The sequence below is a fragment of the Balaenoptera ricei genome, chromosome 20 (assembly GCF_028023285.1).
Source record: "Balaenoptera ricei isolate mBalRic1 chromosome 20, mBalRic1.hap2, whole genome shotgun sequence".
Classification (NCBI taxonomy): Eukaryota; Metazoa; Chordata; class Mammalia; order Artiodactyla; family Balaenopteridae; genus Balaenoptera; species Balaenoptera ricei.
In genome coordinates, this window is record NC_082658.1 from 16,261,434 (window position 1) to 16,283,358 (window position 21,925).

Genomic DNA, 21,925 nt, shown 5'->3' on the forward strand with positions numbered 1-21,925 from the left:
CTGTGGCAAGGACTTCCAAAACTATGTTGAATAATAGTGGCGAGAGTGGACATCCTTGTCTTGTTCCTGATCTTAGAGGAAATGCTTTCAGTTTTTCACCATTGAGAACGATGTTTGCTGTGGGTTTGTCATATATGGCCTTTATTATGTTGAGGTTGGTTCCCTCTATGCCCATTTTCTGGAGAGTTTTTATCATAAATGGTTGTTGAATTTTGTCAAAAGCTTTTTCTGCATCTATTGAGATGTTCATATGGTTTTTATTCTTCAATTTGTTAATATGGTGTATCACATTGATTGATTTGCATATACTGAAGAATCCTTGCATCTCTGGGATAAATCCCACTTGATCATTTAAACATTTCCGAAAATGGAAAGTTTAAAACTTAAAAATATAATAATCAAAGTAAAAAACAAAACAAAACAAAACTCACCAGATAGGCTTAATAACATAATGGAGATGTCAGAGGAATAGTTCATGGAACTGAAGATGTATAAATAGAAATTATTCAGTCTGAACAGTAGAGGTAAATAAGAATGAAAACAAAATGAACGAAGTGTCAAGGACCTGTGGGACAATATCAAAGAGGGCTAACATTTGTGTCACTGGAGTCTCAAAAAGACAGGAGAGAGTGTAGTGCAGAACAAATGTTTGAAGTTATAATGGCAAAAGTTTCCAAATTTGGCAAAAGACAGATTCAAGAAGCTCAGTGAACCCTATAGGATAAACTCAAAAAATACACTCCCAAACACATCATAATCAAATGGCTAAAAACTAAAGAAAGAAGAAAGTACCTTGAAAGCAGTCAGATAAAAACAATGTATTTTATTATTTGGATAACATCAGATTTCTCTTCAGAAACTGTGGAAGTCAAAAGTAAAAGGAACAACATTTTAAAGTGCTGAAAGAATCCATACTTGTGCTTCTCTTCATAATCAAATGAATCTTTTGTGCTTTACTAAAGATTCAAATGGGGGGTGGGGAAAGCATGACTGTTGCCTCAATTTTTTTTTTTTTAATTAATTATTTATTTATTTATTTTGGCTGTGTTGGGTCTTCATTTCTGTGCGAGGGCTTTCTCTAGTTGTGGCAAGTGGGGGCCACTCTTCATCGCGGTGCACAGGCCTCTCACTATCATGGCCTCTCTTGTTGCAGAGCACAGGCTCCAGATGCGCAGGCTCAGCAATTGTGGCTCACGGGCCTAGTTGCTCCGCGGCATGTGGGATCTTCCCAGACCAGGGCTCGAACCCGTGTCCCCTGCATTGGCAGGCAGATTCTCAACCACTGCGCCACCAGGGAAGCCCTGCCTCAATTTTTTGAAGCCTTGTGGGAATAAACAAGGCTGACATTCCTGTGATAAAAATAGACCTAGCGACGAACCTTCCTGCTAGCCCAGTTTGTGAGACCTGGTGCTTCCGACGCAGAAGTTCTGGGTTTTATCCCTTGCCTAGGAGTATGATCCCACGTGTATCTAGCAACTGGGAGTTCACATGTCACAATTAAGGAGCTCTCCTGCTGCAACTAAGGAGCCCACGTGCCGCAACCAAGACCCGGTGTAACCAAATAAATATTTAAAAAATAATAATAATAAAATAAACAAATAAATAAAGTACTGAAAGAAAAATAACTGGCAACCCAGACTCCTATATCCAATAAAAATATCCTTCAGAAATTATAGAGAATAAAGATATTCTCAGATGAAGAAAAATTAAGCTAATTCATTTCTAGTAGATCTGCTCTTTAAAAAAAATGATTAAAAGCAGTTCTCCATAGAGAATGATACTGGAATTTTTTGTCAGGCAATTTCAACATCTTTTTCATCTTGGTCTTGCATCTGTTGATTGTCTTTTCCCATGCAAATTGAGGTTTTCTTTGCTCTTCACATGTGATAGGCGGTCAAAAATGAAAGAAGAGAAATATATAATGGTAAAGATTTGGTTAAATATAAGACTATGCTTCTCCTCTTTAGATTTTAAAATATGTTTGATCATTGAAAGCAAAACTTAGAAATATTATCTAATGGTGTTTTCAATGTACATAGTCATAATACATAAGAAAATCAGAACATAAAATCAGAAGGTAAAAGACCTATACAATGGTAAAATTTCTATATTCCACTTGAAGTGGTAAAATATTTATTTTGGTATACTTTAAGGTTAAATATGTATATTGTAATCCTTAGAACAACCACTGAAAATGCAGAGATATGGTGAAAATACACATAGGTAAGTTTTTAAAGAATTTTTTTCTAAGTTCCCAAAAAAGAAGGCAGAAAATGGTTGAAAAAGAGAGGAAAAAATAGAAAAGAAATAATAATATAGTTACCTATAACTGAACATATAACTAATCATATTTAGTATAAATGGCTTAAACACTCCAATTAAAAAACAGGGATTATAAGAATGAATATAAAATCATCACCCAACTCTATGTGGTTTACAAAATACTTCAAATATGATGATATAAGAAGGTTAAAAGAAAAGGATGGAAAATATATACCATGTAAACACTAATCAAAAGAAAACTGAAGTGGTTATATTAATATTAGAAAAAGTAAACTGCAGAGCAAAGAAAATTACCAGTAATTACATATACATTACATAATGATAAAAGAGCCAATTTGCCAAGAAGATATAAATATCCTAAATATGAATGCAACTAACAGAGCTTCAAAATGCATGAACCAAAACCTGACAAAACTTAAAGGAGAAATAGACAAATCCACAATTATATTTCAAGGCAATGCTCCTTCCTCAGTAATAGAACTAGTACAAAATCAGCAAAGATCCAGAAAAAATTAATAACATAAACGATTAGAATCATGCATGGGAGTGGGTATGTGATTATCAGTAATATCTAAGCAGGAAAAAAAAAAAACTTCTATACCAGAGACAAAATTAGAATTCAAAATAAACTTTGAAACTTTCAGATAATGATGGCAGCCTTCAAAAATCCCATTAAAACTAAAGGAATTCTTAAAACATCATAAATCCATAATAACAAGAAGAACAGGAAAAGAACCAACTGCAATAAAATTTTGGAAGCTGGGAAGCTAATGAACTTAGCAGATCTGAAAAGGCTGAATCCTAAGCCAGAAGGAAAAAGCCAAGAAACAAGCCAATTGATAACACAAAACCTCCAAATGCTCATAAATTAGTGGCATTTAGTTACCTCTAAAAGTGAAGGTAAGGGTAAAACTGAAAATAAACGATTGGTTAAAAGTCTGTTTAAGTGGTAATCAGATACCTAGATTCCCTTCACACAGCCATATATTTTCACATGGCCAGATATTGATCTTCTCCCACTCCAGCAGAAGACTAACAATTCACCAGAGAGGGTTAAACGCAAAGGTCTCTGGATTAGGGCATTCAAAACACAACAGAAGGTAAGAGTATTATTTGGAAAATGAAGAGGGAGGGTTACAGGACAATTACCACTGAATAAAGAGAACTCCAGTTCTTTTGTCTCATTACATACCTGAAACTCTGGCAAGCAAGCTTAGTTTCTTCTTTGAATACACTGACCATCTTGAAAGGGGAAAAACCCTAAAGATGGTGATATCAAGGGTCTTCTAGGCAAACAAGCCACCAGATCACCCTACAGCAGGGTATCTCGACCTCAGCAGTACTGGCATTTGGGGACAGATAATTCTCTGAGGGGGGCTGTCCCGTGCATTGTAGGATATCTAGAAGTGTGGGCAAAGAATGTCACCTGCCATATCAGTAAACAAAGAATGTTGAGGCCATCAAGCCATCAGCCACTGCAGCCACCCACATGGTGCACCTTGAGGGGATTCAGGATGGAGAAAAACAGGATACTGGCCCTAGATTGTTAAGGTGCATATCAAAGGAATAATTTCATTAAGCTCAAACTCTTGCATCTTCCCATACATAGAAAACCACTAAATTCATTAACTTGAGATGTCTGGGTTTTCTTTAATCAGCAGTAATCTTTTGATATTCGATTACTTGGGTTTTTTGCAAAAATTCCTATATATCCCTTACCTCTTTGGAACAGTCCCTCAGAGTTATCTGAGAAGCTATATCCTGGGCTTAAGTCTCAGTAAAGCCCCAAATAAAACACAGTTCTCTACTTTTAGGTTGTGTATTTTTTTTCAGTCAACAGAAGCATCCCCAGCCTCTAATCACTTAATGCTAGTAACACTAGTTGTAATGAACAAAAAACATCTCCAGATGTTGCCAAATGTTCCTAGGGGAGAGAGGAGAGAAGGGAAAAAAATCCCCAAATCACCTCTGGTTAAGAACCACTACTCTACAGTGTTCAGTCCATAGTCAACTAGTTCCATTCTCAGTTTCAGAACTTCCAAACAGCTTTTTAGTTCATTATTCTCAAACACAGGCAGACAACCAAAGATCACCAGACATTTGGAGGATGCCTCTAAAAGGAAAACCACATAAGACAAAAATAACTTGGAGGAAACAGTATGAATGTAAAAGAAAATTTTAAAAATATCATCTTTAGCGCAATAGAAGATATTATGTCCATGGAACAACAGGAATGTCCATAAATCAAGAAGAGGATGTTATAATAAAATACATTCAGAGGGGGGAAAAAAGTTCTTGGAAATTTAAAAAGTACAAATGAAAACCTAAATACAAGGGCTGGAAGATAAAGTTAAGTAAATCTCCCAAAAAGGCAAGAGAAAAAGGTAAAAAAAAAAAAAAAAAAAAAAGGAGAATCCATTCAGGATGTCAAGTATTCAAGTAATAAGCGTTCCAGAGAGAAGAGAAAAATAGAGAAAAGGAAGTCATCAACAAATTGTTTAAATTTCCCAGAATCACAGTATACCATACCCAGCACAATTGTTGCAAAGAAACCTATTTCAAGGCATATCATCATGAAATTTCAGAACACTAGAGGTAAAGAAATCCTATAAGATTGCAAAGAAAAAAAATTAGTTGCATAAAAAGGTCGGTAATCAAAAGAATTTTGGACTTCAACAACAACATTGAAAACTGGAAAATAGAAAAATTCTGAGGAAAATTATTTCCATTCTATACCCAAACTGTCAAATATGAGTACAGAATCTGATACAGGTGAGAAAAGTGAAAAATTTCCAGAATGTTAATGAAGAGAAATCCCAAGATGACAGGTGCACACAAGACGTAGAGGGCAACAAATCCATATGAAAGAATATCAGAATACTCTAAGGTATATTTCTTCAAGAAGATAAAGCTGATAGAATACCTGGTGTATCCAAAATTATGGAGAGGATATTTAGACATCTGGCAGAGTTTAGGGTTGAATCAGCAATATACTTTTTTAACAAAACAAGCAAATAAATTTTAAAAAGATAATTTTAATACAAAGAGAGAAAAAATTGCACAGAAAAAAGAAAGTAACCACAAGATATTTACTATATGGCTCACCTGTGAATAGTGTTTATATAAACATATTAATACAAATACTGAATTAAAAACTAATCAAACTACCATATAACTATGGGAGGAGGGATAGGTAGAGGAAGAGTAGGTGGATGTGGTGTGGACAGGGAAGATAAAACAGAGCTAAATTCTTATTTTTCATAGTAGTAAGTTTACTCTGTCTACCTAAGATTTTAGAGATCAACAGGTAGCAATATAAACATTTACAGTCATGACGATAAATATCAAGTAATTGGCTAAAACATATGAAACGTTTGCCTCTGGAGAAGCTGAGAGGAGGATCAAGCAAGAGGCTGCTTTTTTTTTTTTTAAACATCTTTATTGGAGTATAATTGTTTTACAATGGTGTGTTAGTTTCTGCTGTATAACAAAGTGAATCAGCTATATGTATACATATATCCCCATATCCCCTCCCTCTTACGTCTCCCTCCCACACTCCCTATCCCACCCCTCAAGGTGGTCACAAAGCACCGAGCTGATCTCCCTCTGCTATGCAGCTGCTTCCCACTAGCTATCTATTTTACATTTGGTAGTGTATATGTCAATGACACTCTCTCACTTCGTCCCAGCTTACCACTTCCACCTCCCCGTGTCCTTAAGTCCATTCTCTATGTCTGCGTCTTTATTCCTGCCCTGCCCCTAGGTTCTTCAGAGCCATTTTTTTTTTTGATTCCATATAAATGTGTTAGCATACTGTATTTGTTTTTCTCTTTCTGACTTACTTCACTCTGTATGACAGACTCTAGGTCCATCTACCTCACTATAAATAACTCAATTTTGTTTCTTTTTATGGCTGAGTAATATTCCATTCTATATATATGTCATATCTTCTTTATCCATTCATCTGTCGATGGACACTTAGATTGCTTCCATGTCCTGGCTATTGTAAATAGAGCTGCAATGAACATTTTGGTACATGACTCTTTTTGAATTATGGTTTTCTCAGGGTATATGCCCAGTAGTGGGATTGCTGGATCGTATGGTAGTTCTATTTGTAGTTTTATAAGGAAACTCCATACTGTTCTCCATAGTGGCTGTATCAATTTACATTCCCACCAACAGTGCAAGAGAGTTCCCTTTCCTCCACACCCTCTCCAGCATTTATTGTTTCTAGATTTTTTTTGATGATGGCCATTCTGACCGGTGTGAGATGATATCTCATTGTAGTTTTGATTTGCATTCTCTAATGATTAATGATGTTGAGCATTCTTTCATGTGTCTGTAGGCCATCTGTATATCTTCTTTGGAGAAATGTCTATTTAGGTCTTCTGCCCATTTTTGGATTGGGTTGTTCGTTTTTTTGTTATTGAGCTGCATGAGCTGCTTGTAAATCTTGGAGATTAATCCTTTGTCAGTTGCTTCATTTGCAAATATTTTCTCCCATTCTGATGGTTGTCTTTTGGTCTTGTTTATGGTTTCCTTTTCTGTGCAAAAGCTTTTAAGTTTCATTCGGTCCCATTTGTTTATTTGTGTTCTTATTTCCATTTCTCTGGGAGCTGGGTCAAAAAGAATCTTGCTGTGATGTATGTCATAGAGTGTTCTGCCTATGTTTTCCTCTAAGAGTTTTATAGTGTCTGGTCTTACACTTAGGTCTTTAATCCATTTTGAGTTTATTTTTGTGTATGGTGCTAGGGAGTGTTCTAATTTCATTCTTTTACATGTAGCTGTCCAGTTTTCCCAGCACCACTTATTGAAGAGGCTGTCTTTTCTCCATTGTATATTCTTGCCTCCTTTATCAAAAATAAGGTGACCATATATGCATGGGTTTATCTCTGGGCTTTCTATCTTGTTCCATTGATCTATATTTCGTTTTTGTGCCAGTACCATACTGTCTTGATTACTGTAGCTTTGTAGTATAGTCTGAAGTCAGGAAGCCTGATTCCTCCAGCTCCGTTTTTCTCTTTCAAGATTGCTTTGGCTATTTGGGGTCTTTTCTGTTTCCATACAAATTGTAAAATTTTTGGTTCTAGTTTTGTGAAAAATGCCATTGGTAGTTTGATAGGGAAGGCATTGAATCTGTAGATTGCTTTGGGTAGTATAGTCATTTTCACAATGTTGATCTTCCAATCCAAGAACATGGTATATCTCTCCATCTGTTTGTATCATCTTTAATTTCTTTCATCAGAGTCTTATAGTTTTCTGCACACAGGTCTTTTGTCTCCTTAGGTAGGTTTATTCCTAGGTATTTTATTCTTTTTGTCGCAATGGTAAATCGGAGTGTTACCTTAATTTCTCTTTCAGATTTTTCATCATTAGTGTATAGGAAAACAAGAGATTTCTGTGCATTAATTTTGTTTCCTGCTACTTTACCAAATTCAATGATTAGCTCTAGTAGTTTTCTGGTAGCATCTTTAGGATTCTCCATGTATAGTATCATGTCATCTGCAAACAGTGACAGTTCTACTTCTTCTTTTCTGATTTGGATTCCTTTTATTTCTTTTTCTTCTCTGATTGCTGTGGCTAACACTTCCAAAACTATGTTGAATAACAGTGGTGAGAGTGGGAAACCTTGTCTTGTTCCTGATCTTAGAGGAAATGGTTTCAGTTTTTCACCATTGAGAACGATGTTGGCTGTGGGTTTGTCATATATGGCCTTTATTATGTTGAGGTAGGGTCCCTCTATGCCTACTTTATGGAGAGGTTTTATCATAAATGGGTGTTGAATTTTGTCGAAAGCTTTTTCTGCATCTATTGAGATGATCATATGGTTTTTCTCCTTCAATTTGTTAATATGGTGTATCACATTGATTGATTTGCATATACTGAACAATCCTTGCATTCCTGGGGTAAACCCCACTTGATCATGGTGTTGGATTCTGTTTGCTAGTATTTTGTTGAGGATTTCTGCATCTATGTTCACCAGTGATATTGGCCTGTATTTTTCTTTTTTTGTGACATCTTTGTCTGGTTTTGGTATCAGGCTGATGTTGGCCTCGTAGAATGAGTTTGGGAGTGTTCCTCCCTCTGCTATATTGGAAGAGTTTGAGAAGGTTAGGTGTTAGCTCTTCTCTAAATGTTTGGTAGAATTCGCCTGTGAAGCCATCTGGTCCTGGGCTTTTTTTTGTTGGAAGATTCTTAGTCACAGTTTCAATTTCAGTGCTTGTGATTGGTCTGTTTATATTTTCTATTTCTTCCTGGTTCAGTCTCGGAAGGTTGTGCATTTCGAAGAATTTGTCCATTTCTTCCAGGTTGTCCATTTTATTGGCATAGAGTTGCTTGTAGTAATCTCTCATGATCCTTTGTATTTCTGCAGTGGCAGTTGTTACTTCTCCTTTTTCATTTCAAATTCTGTTGATTTGAGTCTTTCTCCTTTTTTTTTTTTGATGAGTCTGGCTAATGGTTTATCAATTTTGTTTATCTTCTCAAAGAACCAGCTTTTAGTTTTATTGATTTTTGCTATTGCTTCCTTCATTTCTTTTTCATTTACTTCTGATATGATTTTTATGATTTCTTTCCTTCTACTAGCTTTGGGGTTTTTCTGTTCTTCTTTCTCTAATTGCTTTAGGTGTAAGGTTAGGTTGTTTATTTGAGATGCTTCTTGTTTCTTGAGGTAGGATTGTATTGCTCTAAACTTCCCTCTTAGAACTGCTTTTGCTGCATCCCATAGGTTTTGGGTCGTCATGTTTTCATCTTCATTTGTTTCTAGGTATTTTTTGATTTCCTCTTTGATTTCTTCAGTGATCTCTTGGTTATTTAGTGTGCATTGTTTAGCCTCCATGTGTTTGTATTTTTTTACAGATTTTTCCTTTAACTGATATCTAGATTCATAGCTTTGTGGTCAGAAAAGATATTTGATACAATTTCAATTTTCTTAAATTTACCAAGGCTTGATTTGTGACCCAAGATATGATCTCTCCTGGAGAATGTTCCATGAGCACTTGAGAAGAAAGTGTATCCTGTTGTTTTGGACGGAATGTCCTATAAATATCAATTAAGTCCATCTTGTTTAATGTGTCATTTAAAGCTTGTGTTTTCTTATTTATTTTCATTTTGGATGATCTGTCCATTGGTGAAAGTGGGGTGTTAAAGTCCCTTACTACTATTGTGTTATGGTTAATTTCCCCTTTTATGGCTGTAGCATTTGCCTTATGTACTGAGATGCTCCTATGTTGGGTGCATAAATATTTACAATTGTTATATCTTCTTCTTGGATTGATCCTTTGATCATTATGTAGTGTCCTTCTTTGTCTCTTGTAATAGTCTTTACTTTAAAGTCTATTTTGTCTGATATGAGAATTGCTACTCCAGCTTTCTTTTGATTTCCATTTGCATGGAATATCTCTTTCCATTCCCTCACTTTCAGTCTGTATGTGTCCCTAGGTCTGAAGTGGATCTCTTGTAGACAGCATATATATGGGTCTTGTTTTTGTATCCATTCAGCCAGTCTATGTCTTTTGGTTGAAGCATTTAATCCATTTACATTTAAGGTAATTATTGATATGTTTGTTCCTATTACCATTTTCTTAATTGTTTTGGGTTTGTTATTGTAGGTCCTTTCCTTCCCTTGTGTTTCCTGCCTAGAGAAGTTCCTTTAGCATTTGTTGTAAAGCTGGTTTGGTGGTGCTGAATTCTCTTAGCTTTTGCTTGTCTGTAAAGGTTTTAATTTCTCTGGCAAATCTGAATGAGATCCTTGTCAGGTAGAGTAATCTTGGTTGTAGGTTTTTCCCTTTCATCACTTTAAATATGTCCTGCCACTCCCTTCTGGCTTGCAGAGTTTCTGCTGAAAGATCAGCTGTTAACCTTATGGGGATTCTCTTGTATGTTATTTGTTGCTTTTCCCTTACTGCTTTTAATATTTTTTCTTTGTATTTAATTTTTGATAATTTGATTAGTATGTGTCTTGACGTGTTTCTCCTTGGATTTTCCTGCATGGGACTCTCTGCACTTCCTGGACTTGATTGACTATTTCCCTTCCCATATTAAGGAAGTTTTCCACTATAATCTCTTCAAATATTTTCTCAGTCCCTTTCTTTTTCTCTTCGTCTTCTGGGACCCCTATAATTCGAATGTTGGTGTGTTTAATGTTGTCCCAGAGGTCTCTGAGACTGTCCTCAATTCTTTTCATTCTTTTTTCTTTATTCTGCTCTGTAGTAGTTATTTCCACTATTTTATCTTCCAGGTCACTTATCCGTTCTTCTGCCTCAGTTATTCTGCTATTGATTCCTTCTAGAGAATTTTAAATTTCATTTATTTTGCTGTTCATCATTGTTTGTTTGCTCTTTAGTTCTCCTAGGTCCTTGTTAAACATTTTCTTGTATTTTCTCCATTCTATTTCCAAGATTTTGGATCATCTTTACTATCATTACTCTGAATTCTTTTTCAGGTAGATTGATTATTTCTTCTTCATTTGTTTGGTCTGGTGGGTTTTTACTTTGCTCCTTCATCTGCTATGTGTTTCTCTGTCTTCTCATTTTGCTTTACTGTGTTTGGGGTCTCCTTTTCGTAGGCTGCAGGTTCATAGTTCCCGTTGTTTTTGGTGTCTGCCCCCAGTGGGTAAGGTTGGTTCAGTAGGTTATGTAGGCTTCCTGGTGGAGGGGACTGGTGCCTGTGTTCTGCTGGATGAGGCTGGATCTTGTCTTTTTGGTGGGCAGAACCACATCCGGTGGTGTGTTTTGGGGTGTCTGTGAACTTATTAAGATTTTAGGCAGCCTCTCTGCTAATGGGTGGGGTTGTGTTCCTGTCTTGCTAGTTGTTTGGCATGGGGTGTCCAGACTGGAGCTTGCTGGTTGTTGAGTGAAGCTGGGTCTTAGTGTTGAGATGGAGATCTCTGGGAGAGCTCTCGCTGATTGATATTATGTGGGGTCAGGACATCTCTGGTGGTCCAATGTCCTCAACTCAGCTCTCCCACCTCAGAGGCTCAGGTCTGACGCCTGGCCAGAGCACCAAAACCCTGTCAGCCACACGGCTTTACTATGTGGGATGCACTCTGAAAGTTTCTATCCTGTTTTCTTTTAATGCTTGGTGATGACCCTCTAAATCAATTTCACGACTCCACAGTTTGAAAAACACCAATCTCGAGGCTGCTTTTTTTGTAGCAAGCTTTATAGAACTATATAATTCTTAAAATTATGTACATAGATAATCTTGACTGAATGATATTTGGACAAATGAGAGAAAGAGTAAGGAGTGACATGATGTGCAATAGGAAAAGATCAAAAACAATGCACTTAATGAAGAAAAACTAAACTTAATAATGAGTGATAGAGAAAAACATACTAAAATTTTTTTAAAAGCCAAGGTCAGGATGTCAGAATGACCTGCAAATGCAAATTAAATATTATCTTTTTATAGTATTACTATTTTGTTTTAAAGTTGACTATGTTGCAAAATATTAAGGGAAAGATAAAAGTAGCAAAATTATGAGACAGTCATATTATATAATCAATATTAATTAGGTATATTAAGGGTATTATATTAAATTTTATCTCTCTGATTTAAGAGAGTAAAGGGTTCAGAGAAGGCTTTCAAAACCCATATGATAAAACCCATAAATTATTACTTATTAAAGACAGTTTATTTATAAACAAAACTTGCTATGGCAATAAGAGATCACTTACAAACATCCTCATACTGTTGCTGTAATTCAGCCAAAGTAAATATAATATCCCCAATATCCACCATTTGGTTACCTATAATAGAAAAAATAAGTTTAGATACTGTATTTCCTTTTGAACACAAATACAACTGCCATCCTGTTCTAAAATTAAAACACCACATAAATATGTGGAAGTAGGAATAGAGGGACAGCTATTATGGGCTTTGAACAATATCTGGAATTGTGAAGTAATACTTCAGTACACACTGAAACATAAGACTTCATGAATATGAGAAGATGAAGAAATCTTGCTCCCCATGACTGGGGGAGGTGGAATAACAGGTAAGAATTATTAATTCTTTCAACATGTTTCAGCAGCTAATATGTGCCATATGCACTGTGCTACATACTGAGGATATAATATTGAGCAAAAGTAGACATGATATCTGCTCTCCTGCTGCTTAGTCTTTTTTTTAAAATTTATTTTAATTTATTTTATTTATTTATTTTTGGCTGTGTTGGGTCCTCGTTTCTGTGCAAGGGCTTTCTCCAGTTGCGGCGAGTGGGGGCCACTCTTCATCGCGGTGCGCGGGCCTCTCACTGTCGTGGCCTCTCCCGTTGTGGAGCACAGGCTCCAGATGCACAGGCTCAGTAGTTGTGGCTCACGGGCTTAGTTGCTCCGCAGCATGTGGGATCTTCCCAGACCAGGGCTCAAACCCGTGTCCCCTGCATTGGCAGGCACATTCTTAACAACTGCGCCACCAGGGAAGCCCTGCTTAGTCTTAATTGAGATACAAACCTTAATCAAACCGTTAAAAATACAAATTGCTACTGTGATTAATGCTGTGAAAGTGTACAATATGAGAATATGACCTAGTCAGAGAGGTCAGGGAAACATCCCTAAAGAACAGAGTTTAGTTTAGATTTAAAGTATAAGTAGGAATAACTAGGAAGAGAGGAATGTTCCAGGAAAAGAAAAGAACATGTGTAATGGCTATGGCAGGAGGAGAATGGTATGTAGTTGAAACTCTAAGAAGGCACAGAGAGTAAGGGAGAATGTGGTCTGAGATAAAGCAGAAGATCTGAAGATAAAAGTTGAAGATCTGAAGATAAAGCTGAAGTAAAGGCCAGACTTTGCAAGGCCTTGTACATCAAAGAGTTCTTTATCCCAAGAGGTATTATTAGATTTTATGCACTGAGGGTAATGCGATCAGATGTTTGTTTTGAAAAGATCATTCTGGCTACAGTGTGAAGGGGGATAAGACTGTACATGGGTAGACTTGTTAGAATATGGGTAGACTTCCAATTGTCCTAAGTAAAGATTATGGTAATTTAGGTTAAGGTAGTAATGCTGGAAAACAGAAAGACTGAAGAGATATCTAGGAGTTTAAAATAATAGTAGTTCATAATGATTTCACGAGGAGAACAGAGATAATGCCCCTGTCAAGGATGATTCTTAGGTTTCTGCTTCACATTTCTTGAGCCTGTTCTAGGTGCCAAACAATGATAAATTTTTATATCTAAGTCCTACAATAATCCTATTAAATTATTATTATTTGTCTAATCTACCTCCCCAAATAAAGTGGGAGACCTGGAAGCCCAGACCAGAATTCCATAAGCCAAAAAGCAAGGCACTACAGCAGTTTCATATATGATTTCTGTTGCTCCTGGTACAGCATGTCCTAAAGGCTATTTAATAACATGGCTTGAGGTTAGTCTTTAAAATCCCTATTTATAGACATCTTCATGCTCCAGTACATATCTCTCCACTTATGTTTATCACCCCGAGCCCACCATAAAAATTACCTAGTAAAACTGCATGCAGCCTGGTTATATCTCCAGACCACACTTCAGCAACCAAAGACTCACTATAAAGCCACCACTACCAAATGACAAAAACCAGTAGAAGCCCACTGGAAAGGATACCATGTCTGATTATTTTCCTGCCATATTTACACAAACTTCCCTCAGTCTAAAATCTTTCACCCTCCACCACCATCTGCAACGAACTAACTCCTACTGATCCTTCAAGATTTAGCTCAGACATCACCTCCTCTAATAATCTTTCCCTAGTGCTTCGAGTATGCATTAGCAGCCTATATAAACTCTATAACAGTACTTGTTACATAATATTATAATTTTCAGTTTACTTGACTCTTTCTGCACCAGAATGTGAGCTCCTTCAGAACAATAAATATGTTTTATTCATCTGTGTATCACCTACCATAGTCACAGGCACAGTAGATATTAAATGACTATCTGACTCATTAAATAAATGGATAAATCAAGCAATCACTTAGGACATCCCTGGTCACATGTAAACATCAATACAAAACATCTGCTAAATATATTATACTGTTTAAAGAGAGTATAACTGAATAGCATAGGAAGATTTTGTAATCAAAGCTACAAAATGAAGCTGAAAATTCAAGAAATTTAGGTCTCCTAAGTTGCATAGCCCATGCTCTTGACACTATAGAAACTACCTCTCCACAGAGACAAGAAATGACTATTGGAAAAGAGAGATAAGGTTGAAAAGAAAAAATTCCATTTTTCTCTTATAATTTTACCAAACATACTAAAATATAACACATTTGAGAAATTTCTCACTTAATTTTTCTAGATTATCTTTTACCATAGACACCAGTAAGCAGTGTCAATGGCATAAGGCAAGAATCAAGAAGGAAAAGAAGAAGAAGCAAAGGATGAATCGGAAAAATTGGTAGCCAAGAAAGATACGTGTACATATCAATTCAAATAACTCACTGTCAATACTAGCATGCTTTATCACTTCCTGAAAAGTTTCAGGGATTACAAGGATAGCCATGTTATCCAAAACGTCACCCACTTCAGAAGTTGAAACTCGACCACCTTTTATCCTACAGAAAATCTTCAAGGCTTTCTGAAATGCTGCAAAATTACAACAAACAAGGAATTTATTGTACCATGAGAATCAATAGCTTTTCTTGGAGGAGCTGATTTTGACCAGGGAAAAATAAATTTAGGGTTTTCTAAAAATTTCCCTGCAAGTAGGCATTTGCCCAATTCTGGCCATATTCCTAGTATAAAATCTAGCTTTTGCTATTATACTACTAAAATAACATTAATAATAATAGCTGGTTTTTATTGAATGCTGTTTATGCGCCAGGCACTGTGCTAAAAGTTATGGGCTATATAATTCCATTATCACAATTGGCCTACAAAATAAAAATGATCATTATCCCTACATTACAGATAAGAAAACTAAGGCTTAGAAGGTCCGTTTTTAAATTGTTTTTAATTGAAGTGTATTTGATTTACAATGTTGTGGCAATCTCTGCTGTACAGCAAAGTGACTCAGTTATACACATAGAGACATCCTTTTTATTTATATTCTTTTCCATTATGGTTTATCCCAGGAGATTGGATATAGTTCCCTGTGCTATACAGTAGGACCTTGCTGTTTATCCATTCTAAATGTAACAGTTTGCAACTACCAACCCCAAACTCACAGTCCAACCCTCTCCCTCCCCTGCTCCACCTTGGCAACCACAAGTCTGATCTCTATGTCTGTGCATCTGTTTTTGTTTTGTAGATAGGTTCATTTGTGCCATATTTTAGTCCACATATAAGTGGTATCATATGGTATTGGTCTTTCTCTTTCTGACTTACTTCACTTAGTATGATCATCTCTAGTTGCATCCATGTTGCTGCAAATGGCATTATTTTGTTCTTTTTTATGGCTAAGTAGTATTCCATTGTATATATGTACCACATCTTCTTTATCCATTCATCTGTCGATGGACATTTGTTTCCATGTTTTGGCTATTGTGAATAGTGCTGCTATGAACAAAGGAGTGCATGTATCTTTTTGAATTAGTTTTATCTGGGTATATGCCCAGGAGTGGGATTGCTGGATCATATGGTAATTCTATTTTTAGTTTTCTGGGAACCTCCATACTGTTTTCCATAGTGGCTGCACCAACTTACATTCCCACCAACAGTATAGGAGGGTTCCCTTTTCTCCACACCCTCTCCGGCATTTGTTATTTATAGATTTTTTAACGATGGCCATTCTGGTTGGTGTGAGGTGGTATCTCATTGTAGTTTTTATTTGCATTTCTCTAATAAGTAGTGATGTTGAGCATCTTTTCATGTGCCTACTGGCCAACTGTATGTCTTCTTTGGAGAAATGTCTATTAAGGTCTTCTGCCCATTCCTTGACTGGGTTGTTTGCCCTCTTGTTGTTAAGTTGTATGAGCTGTCTGTATATTTTGGAGACTAAGCCCCTGTCAGTCACATTACTTGCAAATGTTTTCTCCCATTCCATAGGTTGTCTTTTGGGTTTTTTCTTTTTTAATCATTTCCTTTACTGTGCAAAAGCCTGTAAGTTTGATTATATCCCATTTGTTCATTTTGTTTTTATTTCTATTGCCATGTGAGACTGACCGAAGAAAACATTGGTATGATTTATGTCAGAGAATGTTTTACCTATGTTCTCTTCTAGTTTTATGGTGTCATGTCTTATGTTTAAGTCTTTAAGCCATTTTGAGTTTATTTTTGTGCATGGTGTGAGGGTGTGTTCTAACTTCATTGATTTACATGCAGCTGTCCAACTTTCCCAGCACCACTTGCTGAAGAGACTATCTTTTTCCCATTTTATATTCTTGCCTCCTTTGTCAAAGATTAATTGACCGTAGGTGTGTGGATTTATTTCTGGGCTCTCTATTCTGTTCCATTGACCCAGGTGTCTGTTTTTGTAACAATACCACACTGTTTTGATTACTGTAGCTTTGGAGTATTGTCTGAAGTCTGGGAGAGTTATGCCTCCTGCTTTTTTTCCCCCCCTCAGGATTGCTTTGGCAATTCTGGGTCTTTTGTAGTAACATATACATTTTTGGATTATTTGTTCTAGTTCTGTGAAAAAGGTCATGGGTAATTTGATAGGGATAGCATTAAATCTGTAGATTGCTTTGGGTAGCACTGCCATTTTAACAATGTTAATTCTTCCAACCCAAGAGCATGGGATAGCTTTCCATTTCTTTGAATCCTCTTTAATTTCCTTTATTAATGTTTTATGGTTCTCAGCATATAAGTCTTTCACCTCCTTGGTCAGGTTATTCATAGGTTTTTTTTTTTTTGGTGCAATTTTAAAAGGTACTGTTTTTTTACATTCCCTTTCTGACATTTCATTGTTAGCGTAAAGAAATGCAACTGATTTCTGAATGTTAATCTTGTATCCTACTACTTTGCTGAATTCGTTTATTAGATCTAGTAGTTTTTGTGTGGAGTCAATAGGGTTTTCTATATATAGTATCATGTTATTTGCATATGGTGACAATTTTACCTCTTCCCTTCCAATTTGGATGCCTTTTATTTCTTTTTCTTGCCTGACTGCTGTGGCTAGGACTTCTAATACTATGTTGAATAGAACTGGTGAGAGTGGGCATTCTTGTCTTGTTCCAGATTTTAGGAGGAAGGGTTTCAGCTTTTCACCACTGAGTATTATATTGGCTGTAGGTTTGTCATAAATAGCTTTTATTATGTTGAGGTATGTTCCCTGGATACCCATTTTGGTAAGAGTTTTTATCATGAGTGGATGTTGAATTCTGTCAAATGCTTTTTCTGCATCTACTGAGATGATCATGTGATTTTTGACTTTTATTTTGTTAATGTGTTTTATTACCTTGATTGATTTGCATACATTGAACCAGCCTCAGGAACTTGGGATGAATCCCACTTGGTTGTGGTATGATCTTTTTTATGTGTTGTTGTTTTTGTTTTCCTAATATTTTATTGAGAATTTTTGCATCTGTATTCATCAAATATATTGGCCTGTACTTTTCTTTTTTGGTGGTATCTTTGGTTTTGGTATCAGGGTGATTGTGGTTTCATAGAATGTCTTTGGGAGTGTTCCCTCCTCTTCAATCTTTTGGAAGAGTTTGAGAAGAATCATATAATTTCTTCTTTGTATGTTTGGTAGAACTCGCCTGTGAAGCCATCTGATCCTGGACTTTTGTTTGTAAGGAGTTTTTTTAAAATCACAGATTCTATTTCACTTCCAGTGATCGGTCTGTTCAAGTTATCTATTAGAAAGTCCCTTTTGATTACACAGCTAGCAAATAGAAAAGCCAGAATTCTAATCTATTCCAGAATGTTTGCTCTTAATCATTATACTATGCTCACCTCTTAGTTAAAACTTTTAGCTATAACAATTTCTTACCACTTGTATAATCTACAATAGCAGGGAAGCTTAATCCAAAATTGGGGGCAGTTATTAATTACTTTAAAATGTAATTTAGGAAAGATACTGTAAAAGAAAGAAGAATGGTGTAGATACAAAATTTCTCTTCAGATTTTTAATATACTACAAAGAATCTGGCGATGATTTAACCACTATTAAAAGGTTTCCTATTTATCCATATAAACTTCATGTTTATGCTAACAGTCCTTTATATCATAAGTGAACTGGGAAGAACATGGTTAAAAGAAAACATTCATAATAATGAAGATAATTCCCCCCCAAAAGAAGTCTTCCTTAAAACCTAAAGATATCTGTGTCCAAATGCTACATTTAAGTGTTCCTCAGACCACTGTATCCCTAATTTACTTTGATAAGGAAACACAATTCAAATAATTAATTTCAGAGTGCAAATCACTTGGTAGTCAGGCTAGATTTTCCTGGAATTCAGGATATAGTAAACATAATGATCCACAAGTCCTTAGATAAGCACAACCAAGGGGAAAAACTGGGCACTATTTATTCATTCAACTAGTAGTTATTAATCAAGTGAGCAAAAGTTGCAGAGGAAAGACCTCTGAGAATCCTTTCCTCTACAAAACAATGAGAACACTGGCAAAAATCGTCAAAATCAACTTTCTTCAAAACTCTGGAAATCAACCAAAGGCTTACAAGGAATGTTTTTTCAAGAAAAATGGCTTAAGAACACTAAGCTTTGTGGCCTCTTAACTTGCCATATTCCCACCTCCCCATCAGGAGCTTCCAGGAGCCCTGAAAAACCAAGAGCCTAAAATCACAAAGAAAACCAGCAGCCTGAAATCCAGTGGAGCAGAATGAGGTTGGAACTTCTTCAAAGCCCCATTCCCTGAGAACTGTTATTATTAGACCTGTCTGGTGGTTCCCTGGAAGACCCTACTTGCAAAGCTGTTCTTATATAACATGACTCAAAGCTTGCCCAGTGCAAACAGCCTTTTCCTGGGGGGAATTCATTAAAAACAATCAGAGACAATTGTTTAACATTACAACTGCCAGAAGTGGTAGATAACAGAGCAAACAGTAGGCTAACAAAAAGATTAAAAGGAAAATCTGGGAAATGAAATTTTCATAGTGGGCTTTGAAAATCTCCAACATATTCTTGGGAATCTAGATAGCCACACACAAGGGCAAGGATGTAAAGATGCTCAGGAAATACTTGAGAAGGTCCTATACCCTCACCACTGTCTTACCTTAAGGATACACATAAGAAGGAAGTGAAGACTAAGGCAGAGTTGAAAAAACTATCTGGCTAGGTGTTGAAGTCATGTCCCAATGCACACACTGTTTCTCCTCTGCTTAATAATTTATAACTCATTTTGCCTTACAAAGGTATGATAAAGACACATGCACACATATAAATATAAAATATAACATCAAATAAATATATATAATATAAAAATATAAGAAAAGTTACAATCACTGTGGAATTGTTGACAATAGTAAGACAATTAAAATGAATTAAATATTCAACAATATGGGATTAAATAAATTATAGTATATCTACATTTTTCAGATACCATGTAGCTATTAAAAAGTAAAAGGCTGGGGACTTCCCTGGTGGTGCAGTGGTTAAGAATCCACCTGCAAATGCAGGGGACATGGGTTCGATCCCTGGTCCAGGAAGATCCCACATGCCGTGGAGCAACTAAGCCCGTGCACCACAGCTACTGAGCCTGCGCTCTAGAGCCCGCAAGCCACAACTACTGAGACTGCATGCCGCAACTACTGAAACCCGTGCACCTAGAGCCCGTGCTCCGCGACAAGAGAAGCCACCACAATGAGAAGCCCACGCACCGCAACGAAGAGTAGCCCTCACTCACTGCAACTAGAGAAAGCCCACGCACAGCAACGAAGACCCAAGAGAGCCAAAAATTAATTAATTAATTAATTAATTAAAAAAAAAAAAAAGTAAAAGGCTGACCTGTATCTACTGACATAGAACTTTCCAAGACGTATTACTTAGTTTAAAAAAAATACTAAAAAATAATGTATATAGTATGATCCTTTTCTCTTAAAGTATAAGATATTTCTATTTTTTCCATTTTTGGAGGGTCTCTTGATTCCTAACTGTATGCTTGGTCTTTTTACTAGCTTCTGTGAGATATAGGTCCTCTGCCTAAAAATCGATAACTTATTTCATCTTATGAAACATATATATATTCACAATTGCATATAAAAATGATTCTAAGGTCAACATTAAACTATAAAAATCTAGGAGGAATTAAAGAGTGTCTTCCACATCTTTATACACTTAAATATTGCTTGGATATTTTATAAAAATAACATATTCAAGAATTATGTGTATTGCTTTAAAAGGAAAAATAAAGAAACCTGGGACTTCCTGATTGGTCTCAGAACACATGGCCATGAACAGAAATAAGGTCAAAATAGGAAACCAGGAGTTGAAAAACCAAGGAATGGAAGAGAGAAAATAAGCTGGTTCAACAAGTAGGCAGTACTTAGGAGTCCAAGCAAACATATAAATCTATAGTCAGGAAAAAGCTGTAAGTCAAAAACCAAGTAGATAAAGGAGAATCCCAGTGTCACAGGAGTTAATCAAAATGCCAAGTAGGAAGTAAGGAGTTAAAAAAGGAAAAGCAAACCAAGCATCACATCTATATTGTTCATTGCTGCATATGGTAGGCATTTAATAACATTTATTACATTAATGAATAAGTAAACATTAAAGAGTTTTTCTTGCCTCTTGTTTGCTTATTCAGGAATATTGACTATCACATTCATATATCCTTGATTCTAAGAAAATATAGTCTGGTTGACAATAAATATACATAATCCCAAGGACTGAACATAGGAACTTGATCTTGCCTAATGGAAAAACCAACGAACTGCTAAAATTAGATCATGAACACTAGAGATCTCGGATTTTTGGAAGCACTATTTCTATCTTTAACATGAATAGTCCCTCCAACCACTTTCTTTACAATTTATATGTAGTGTAAACTAAAAGTTACTAGGAGACCCTTCAGCATCTGAAATTTTTAGGGAGAAATTCAAGCAGACTCTAGACAGTGAAAAAAGTACTGTTAAGGGTAGAGAAGAAAACAGATGTGAGTTTTCAACAGAGGAAAAAAAAACATGAACAAAGGCATGGAAGTAAGAATGAAATTGGCATATATGGAGATTTATGATTCACTGGAGCATGGGGTTCTTGCCTGGGAAAGATTTATGGAGAAAGGAGGAGCAGCAAGCAAAATTATGAAGAAGTGAGGACATCAAGCATAAGAGTTTGGACTAAGAAGAGCAGCTAAATTTTTGAGATAATGACATGACAAAAACTTTGTTTTAAGAAAATTGGTCTATCAATTGTGTAAAGGAAAAACTGGAGATTGAGGATAGAAAATTAGGACAGGACTTCCTTGGTGGCGCAGTGGTTAAGAATCCGCCTGCCAATGCAGGGGACATGGGTTCAAGCCCTGGTCTGGGAAGATCCCACATGCTGCGGAGCAACTAAGCCCGTGTGCCACAACTACTGAGCCTGCACTCTAGAGACTGTGAACCACAAATACTGAGCCTGCGTGTCACAACTACTGAAGCCCGCGCACCTACAGCCCATGCTCCACAACAAGAGAAGCCATTGCAAGAAGCCTGCACACCACAACGAAGAGTAGCCCCTGCTTACTACGACTAGAGCAAGCTTGCATGCAGCAATGAAGACCCAACACAGCCATAAATAAATAAATAAATAAATAAATAAATAAATAAATTCATTT

At 36.2% G+C, this 21,925-nt stretch overlaps 1 protein-coding gene across 1 annotated transcript in view; it reads right to left on the reverse strand.

Annotated features, from left to right (window-relative positions):
• Positions 1–21,925, reverse strand: part of EFCAB13 (EF-hand calcium binding domain 13) — a 101,072-nt gene that overhangs the window by 37,239 nt on the left and 41,908 nt on the right. Inside the window, 2 exon segments of the mRNA XM_059908443.1 lie at positions 11,961–12,032; positions 14,705–14,848. Of these exon segments, the coding sequence (XP_059764426.1) occupies positions 11,961–12,032; positions 14,705–14,848 (216 nt within the window).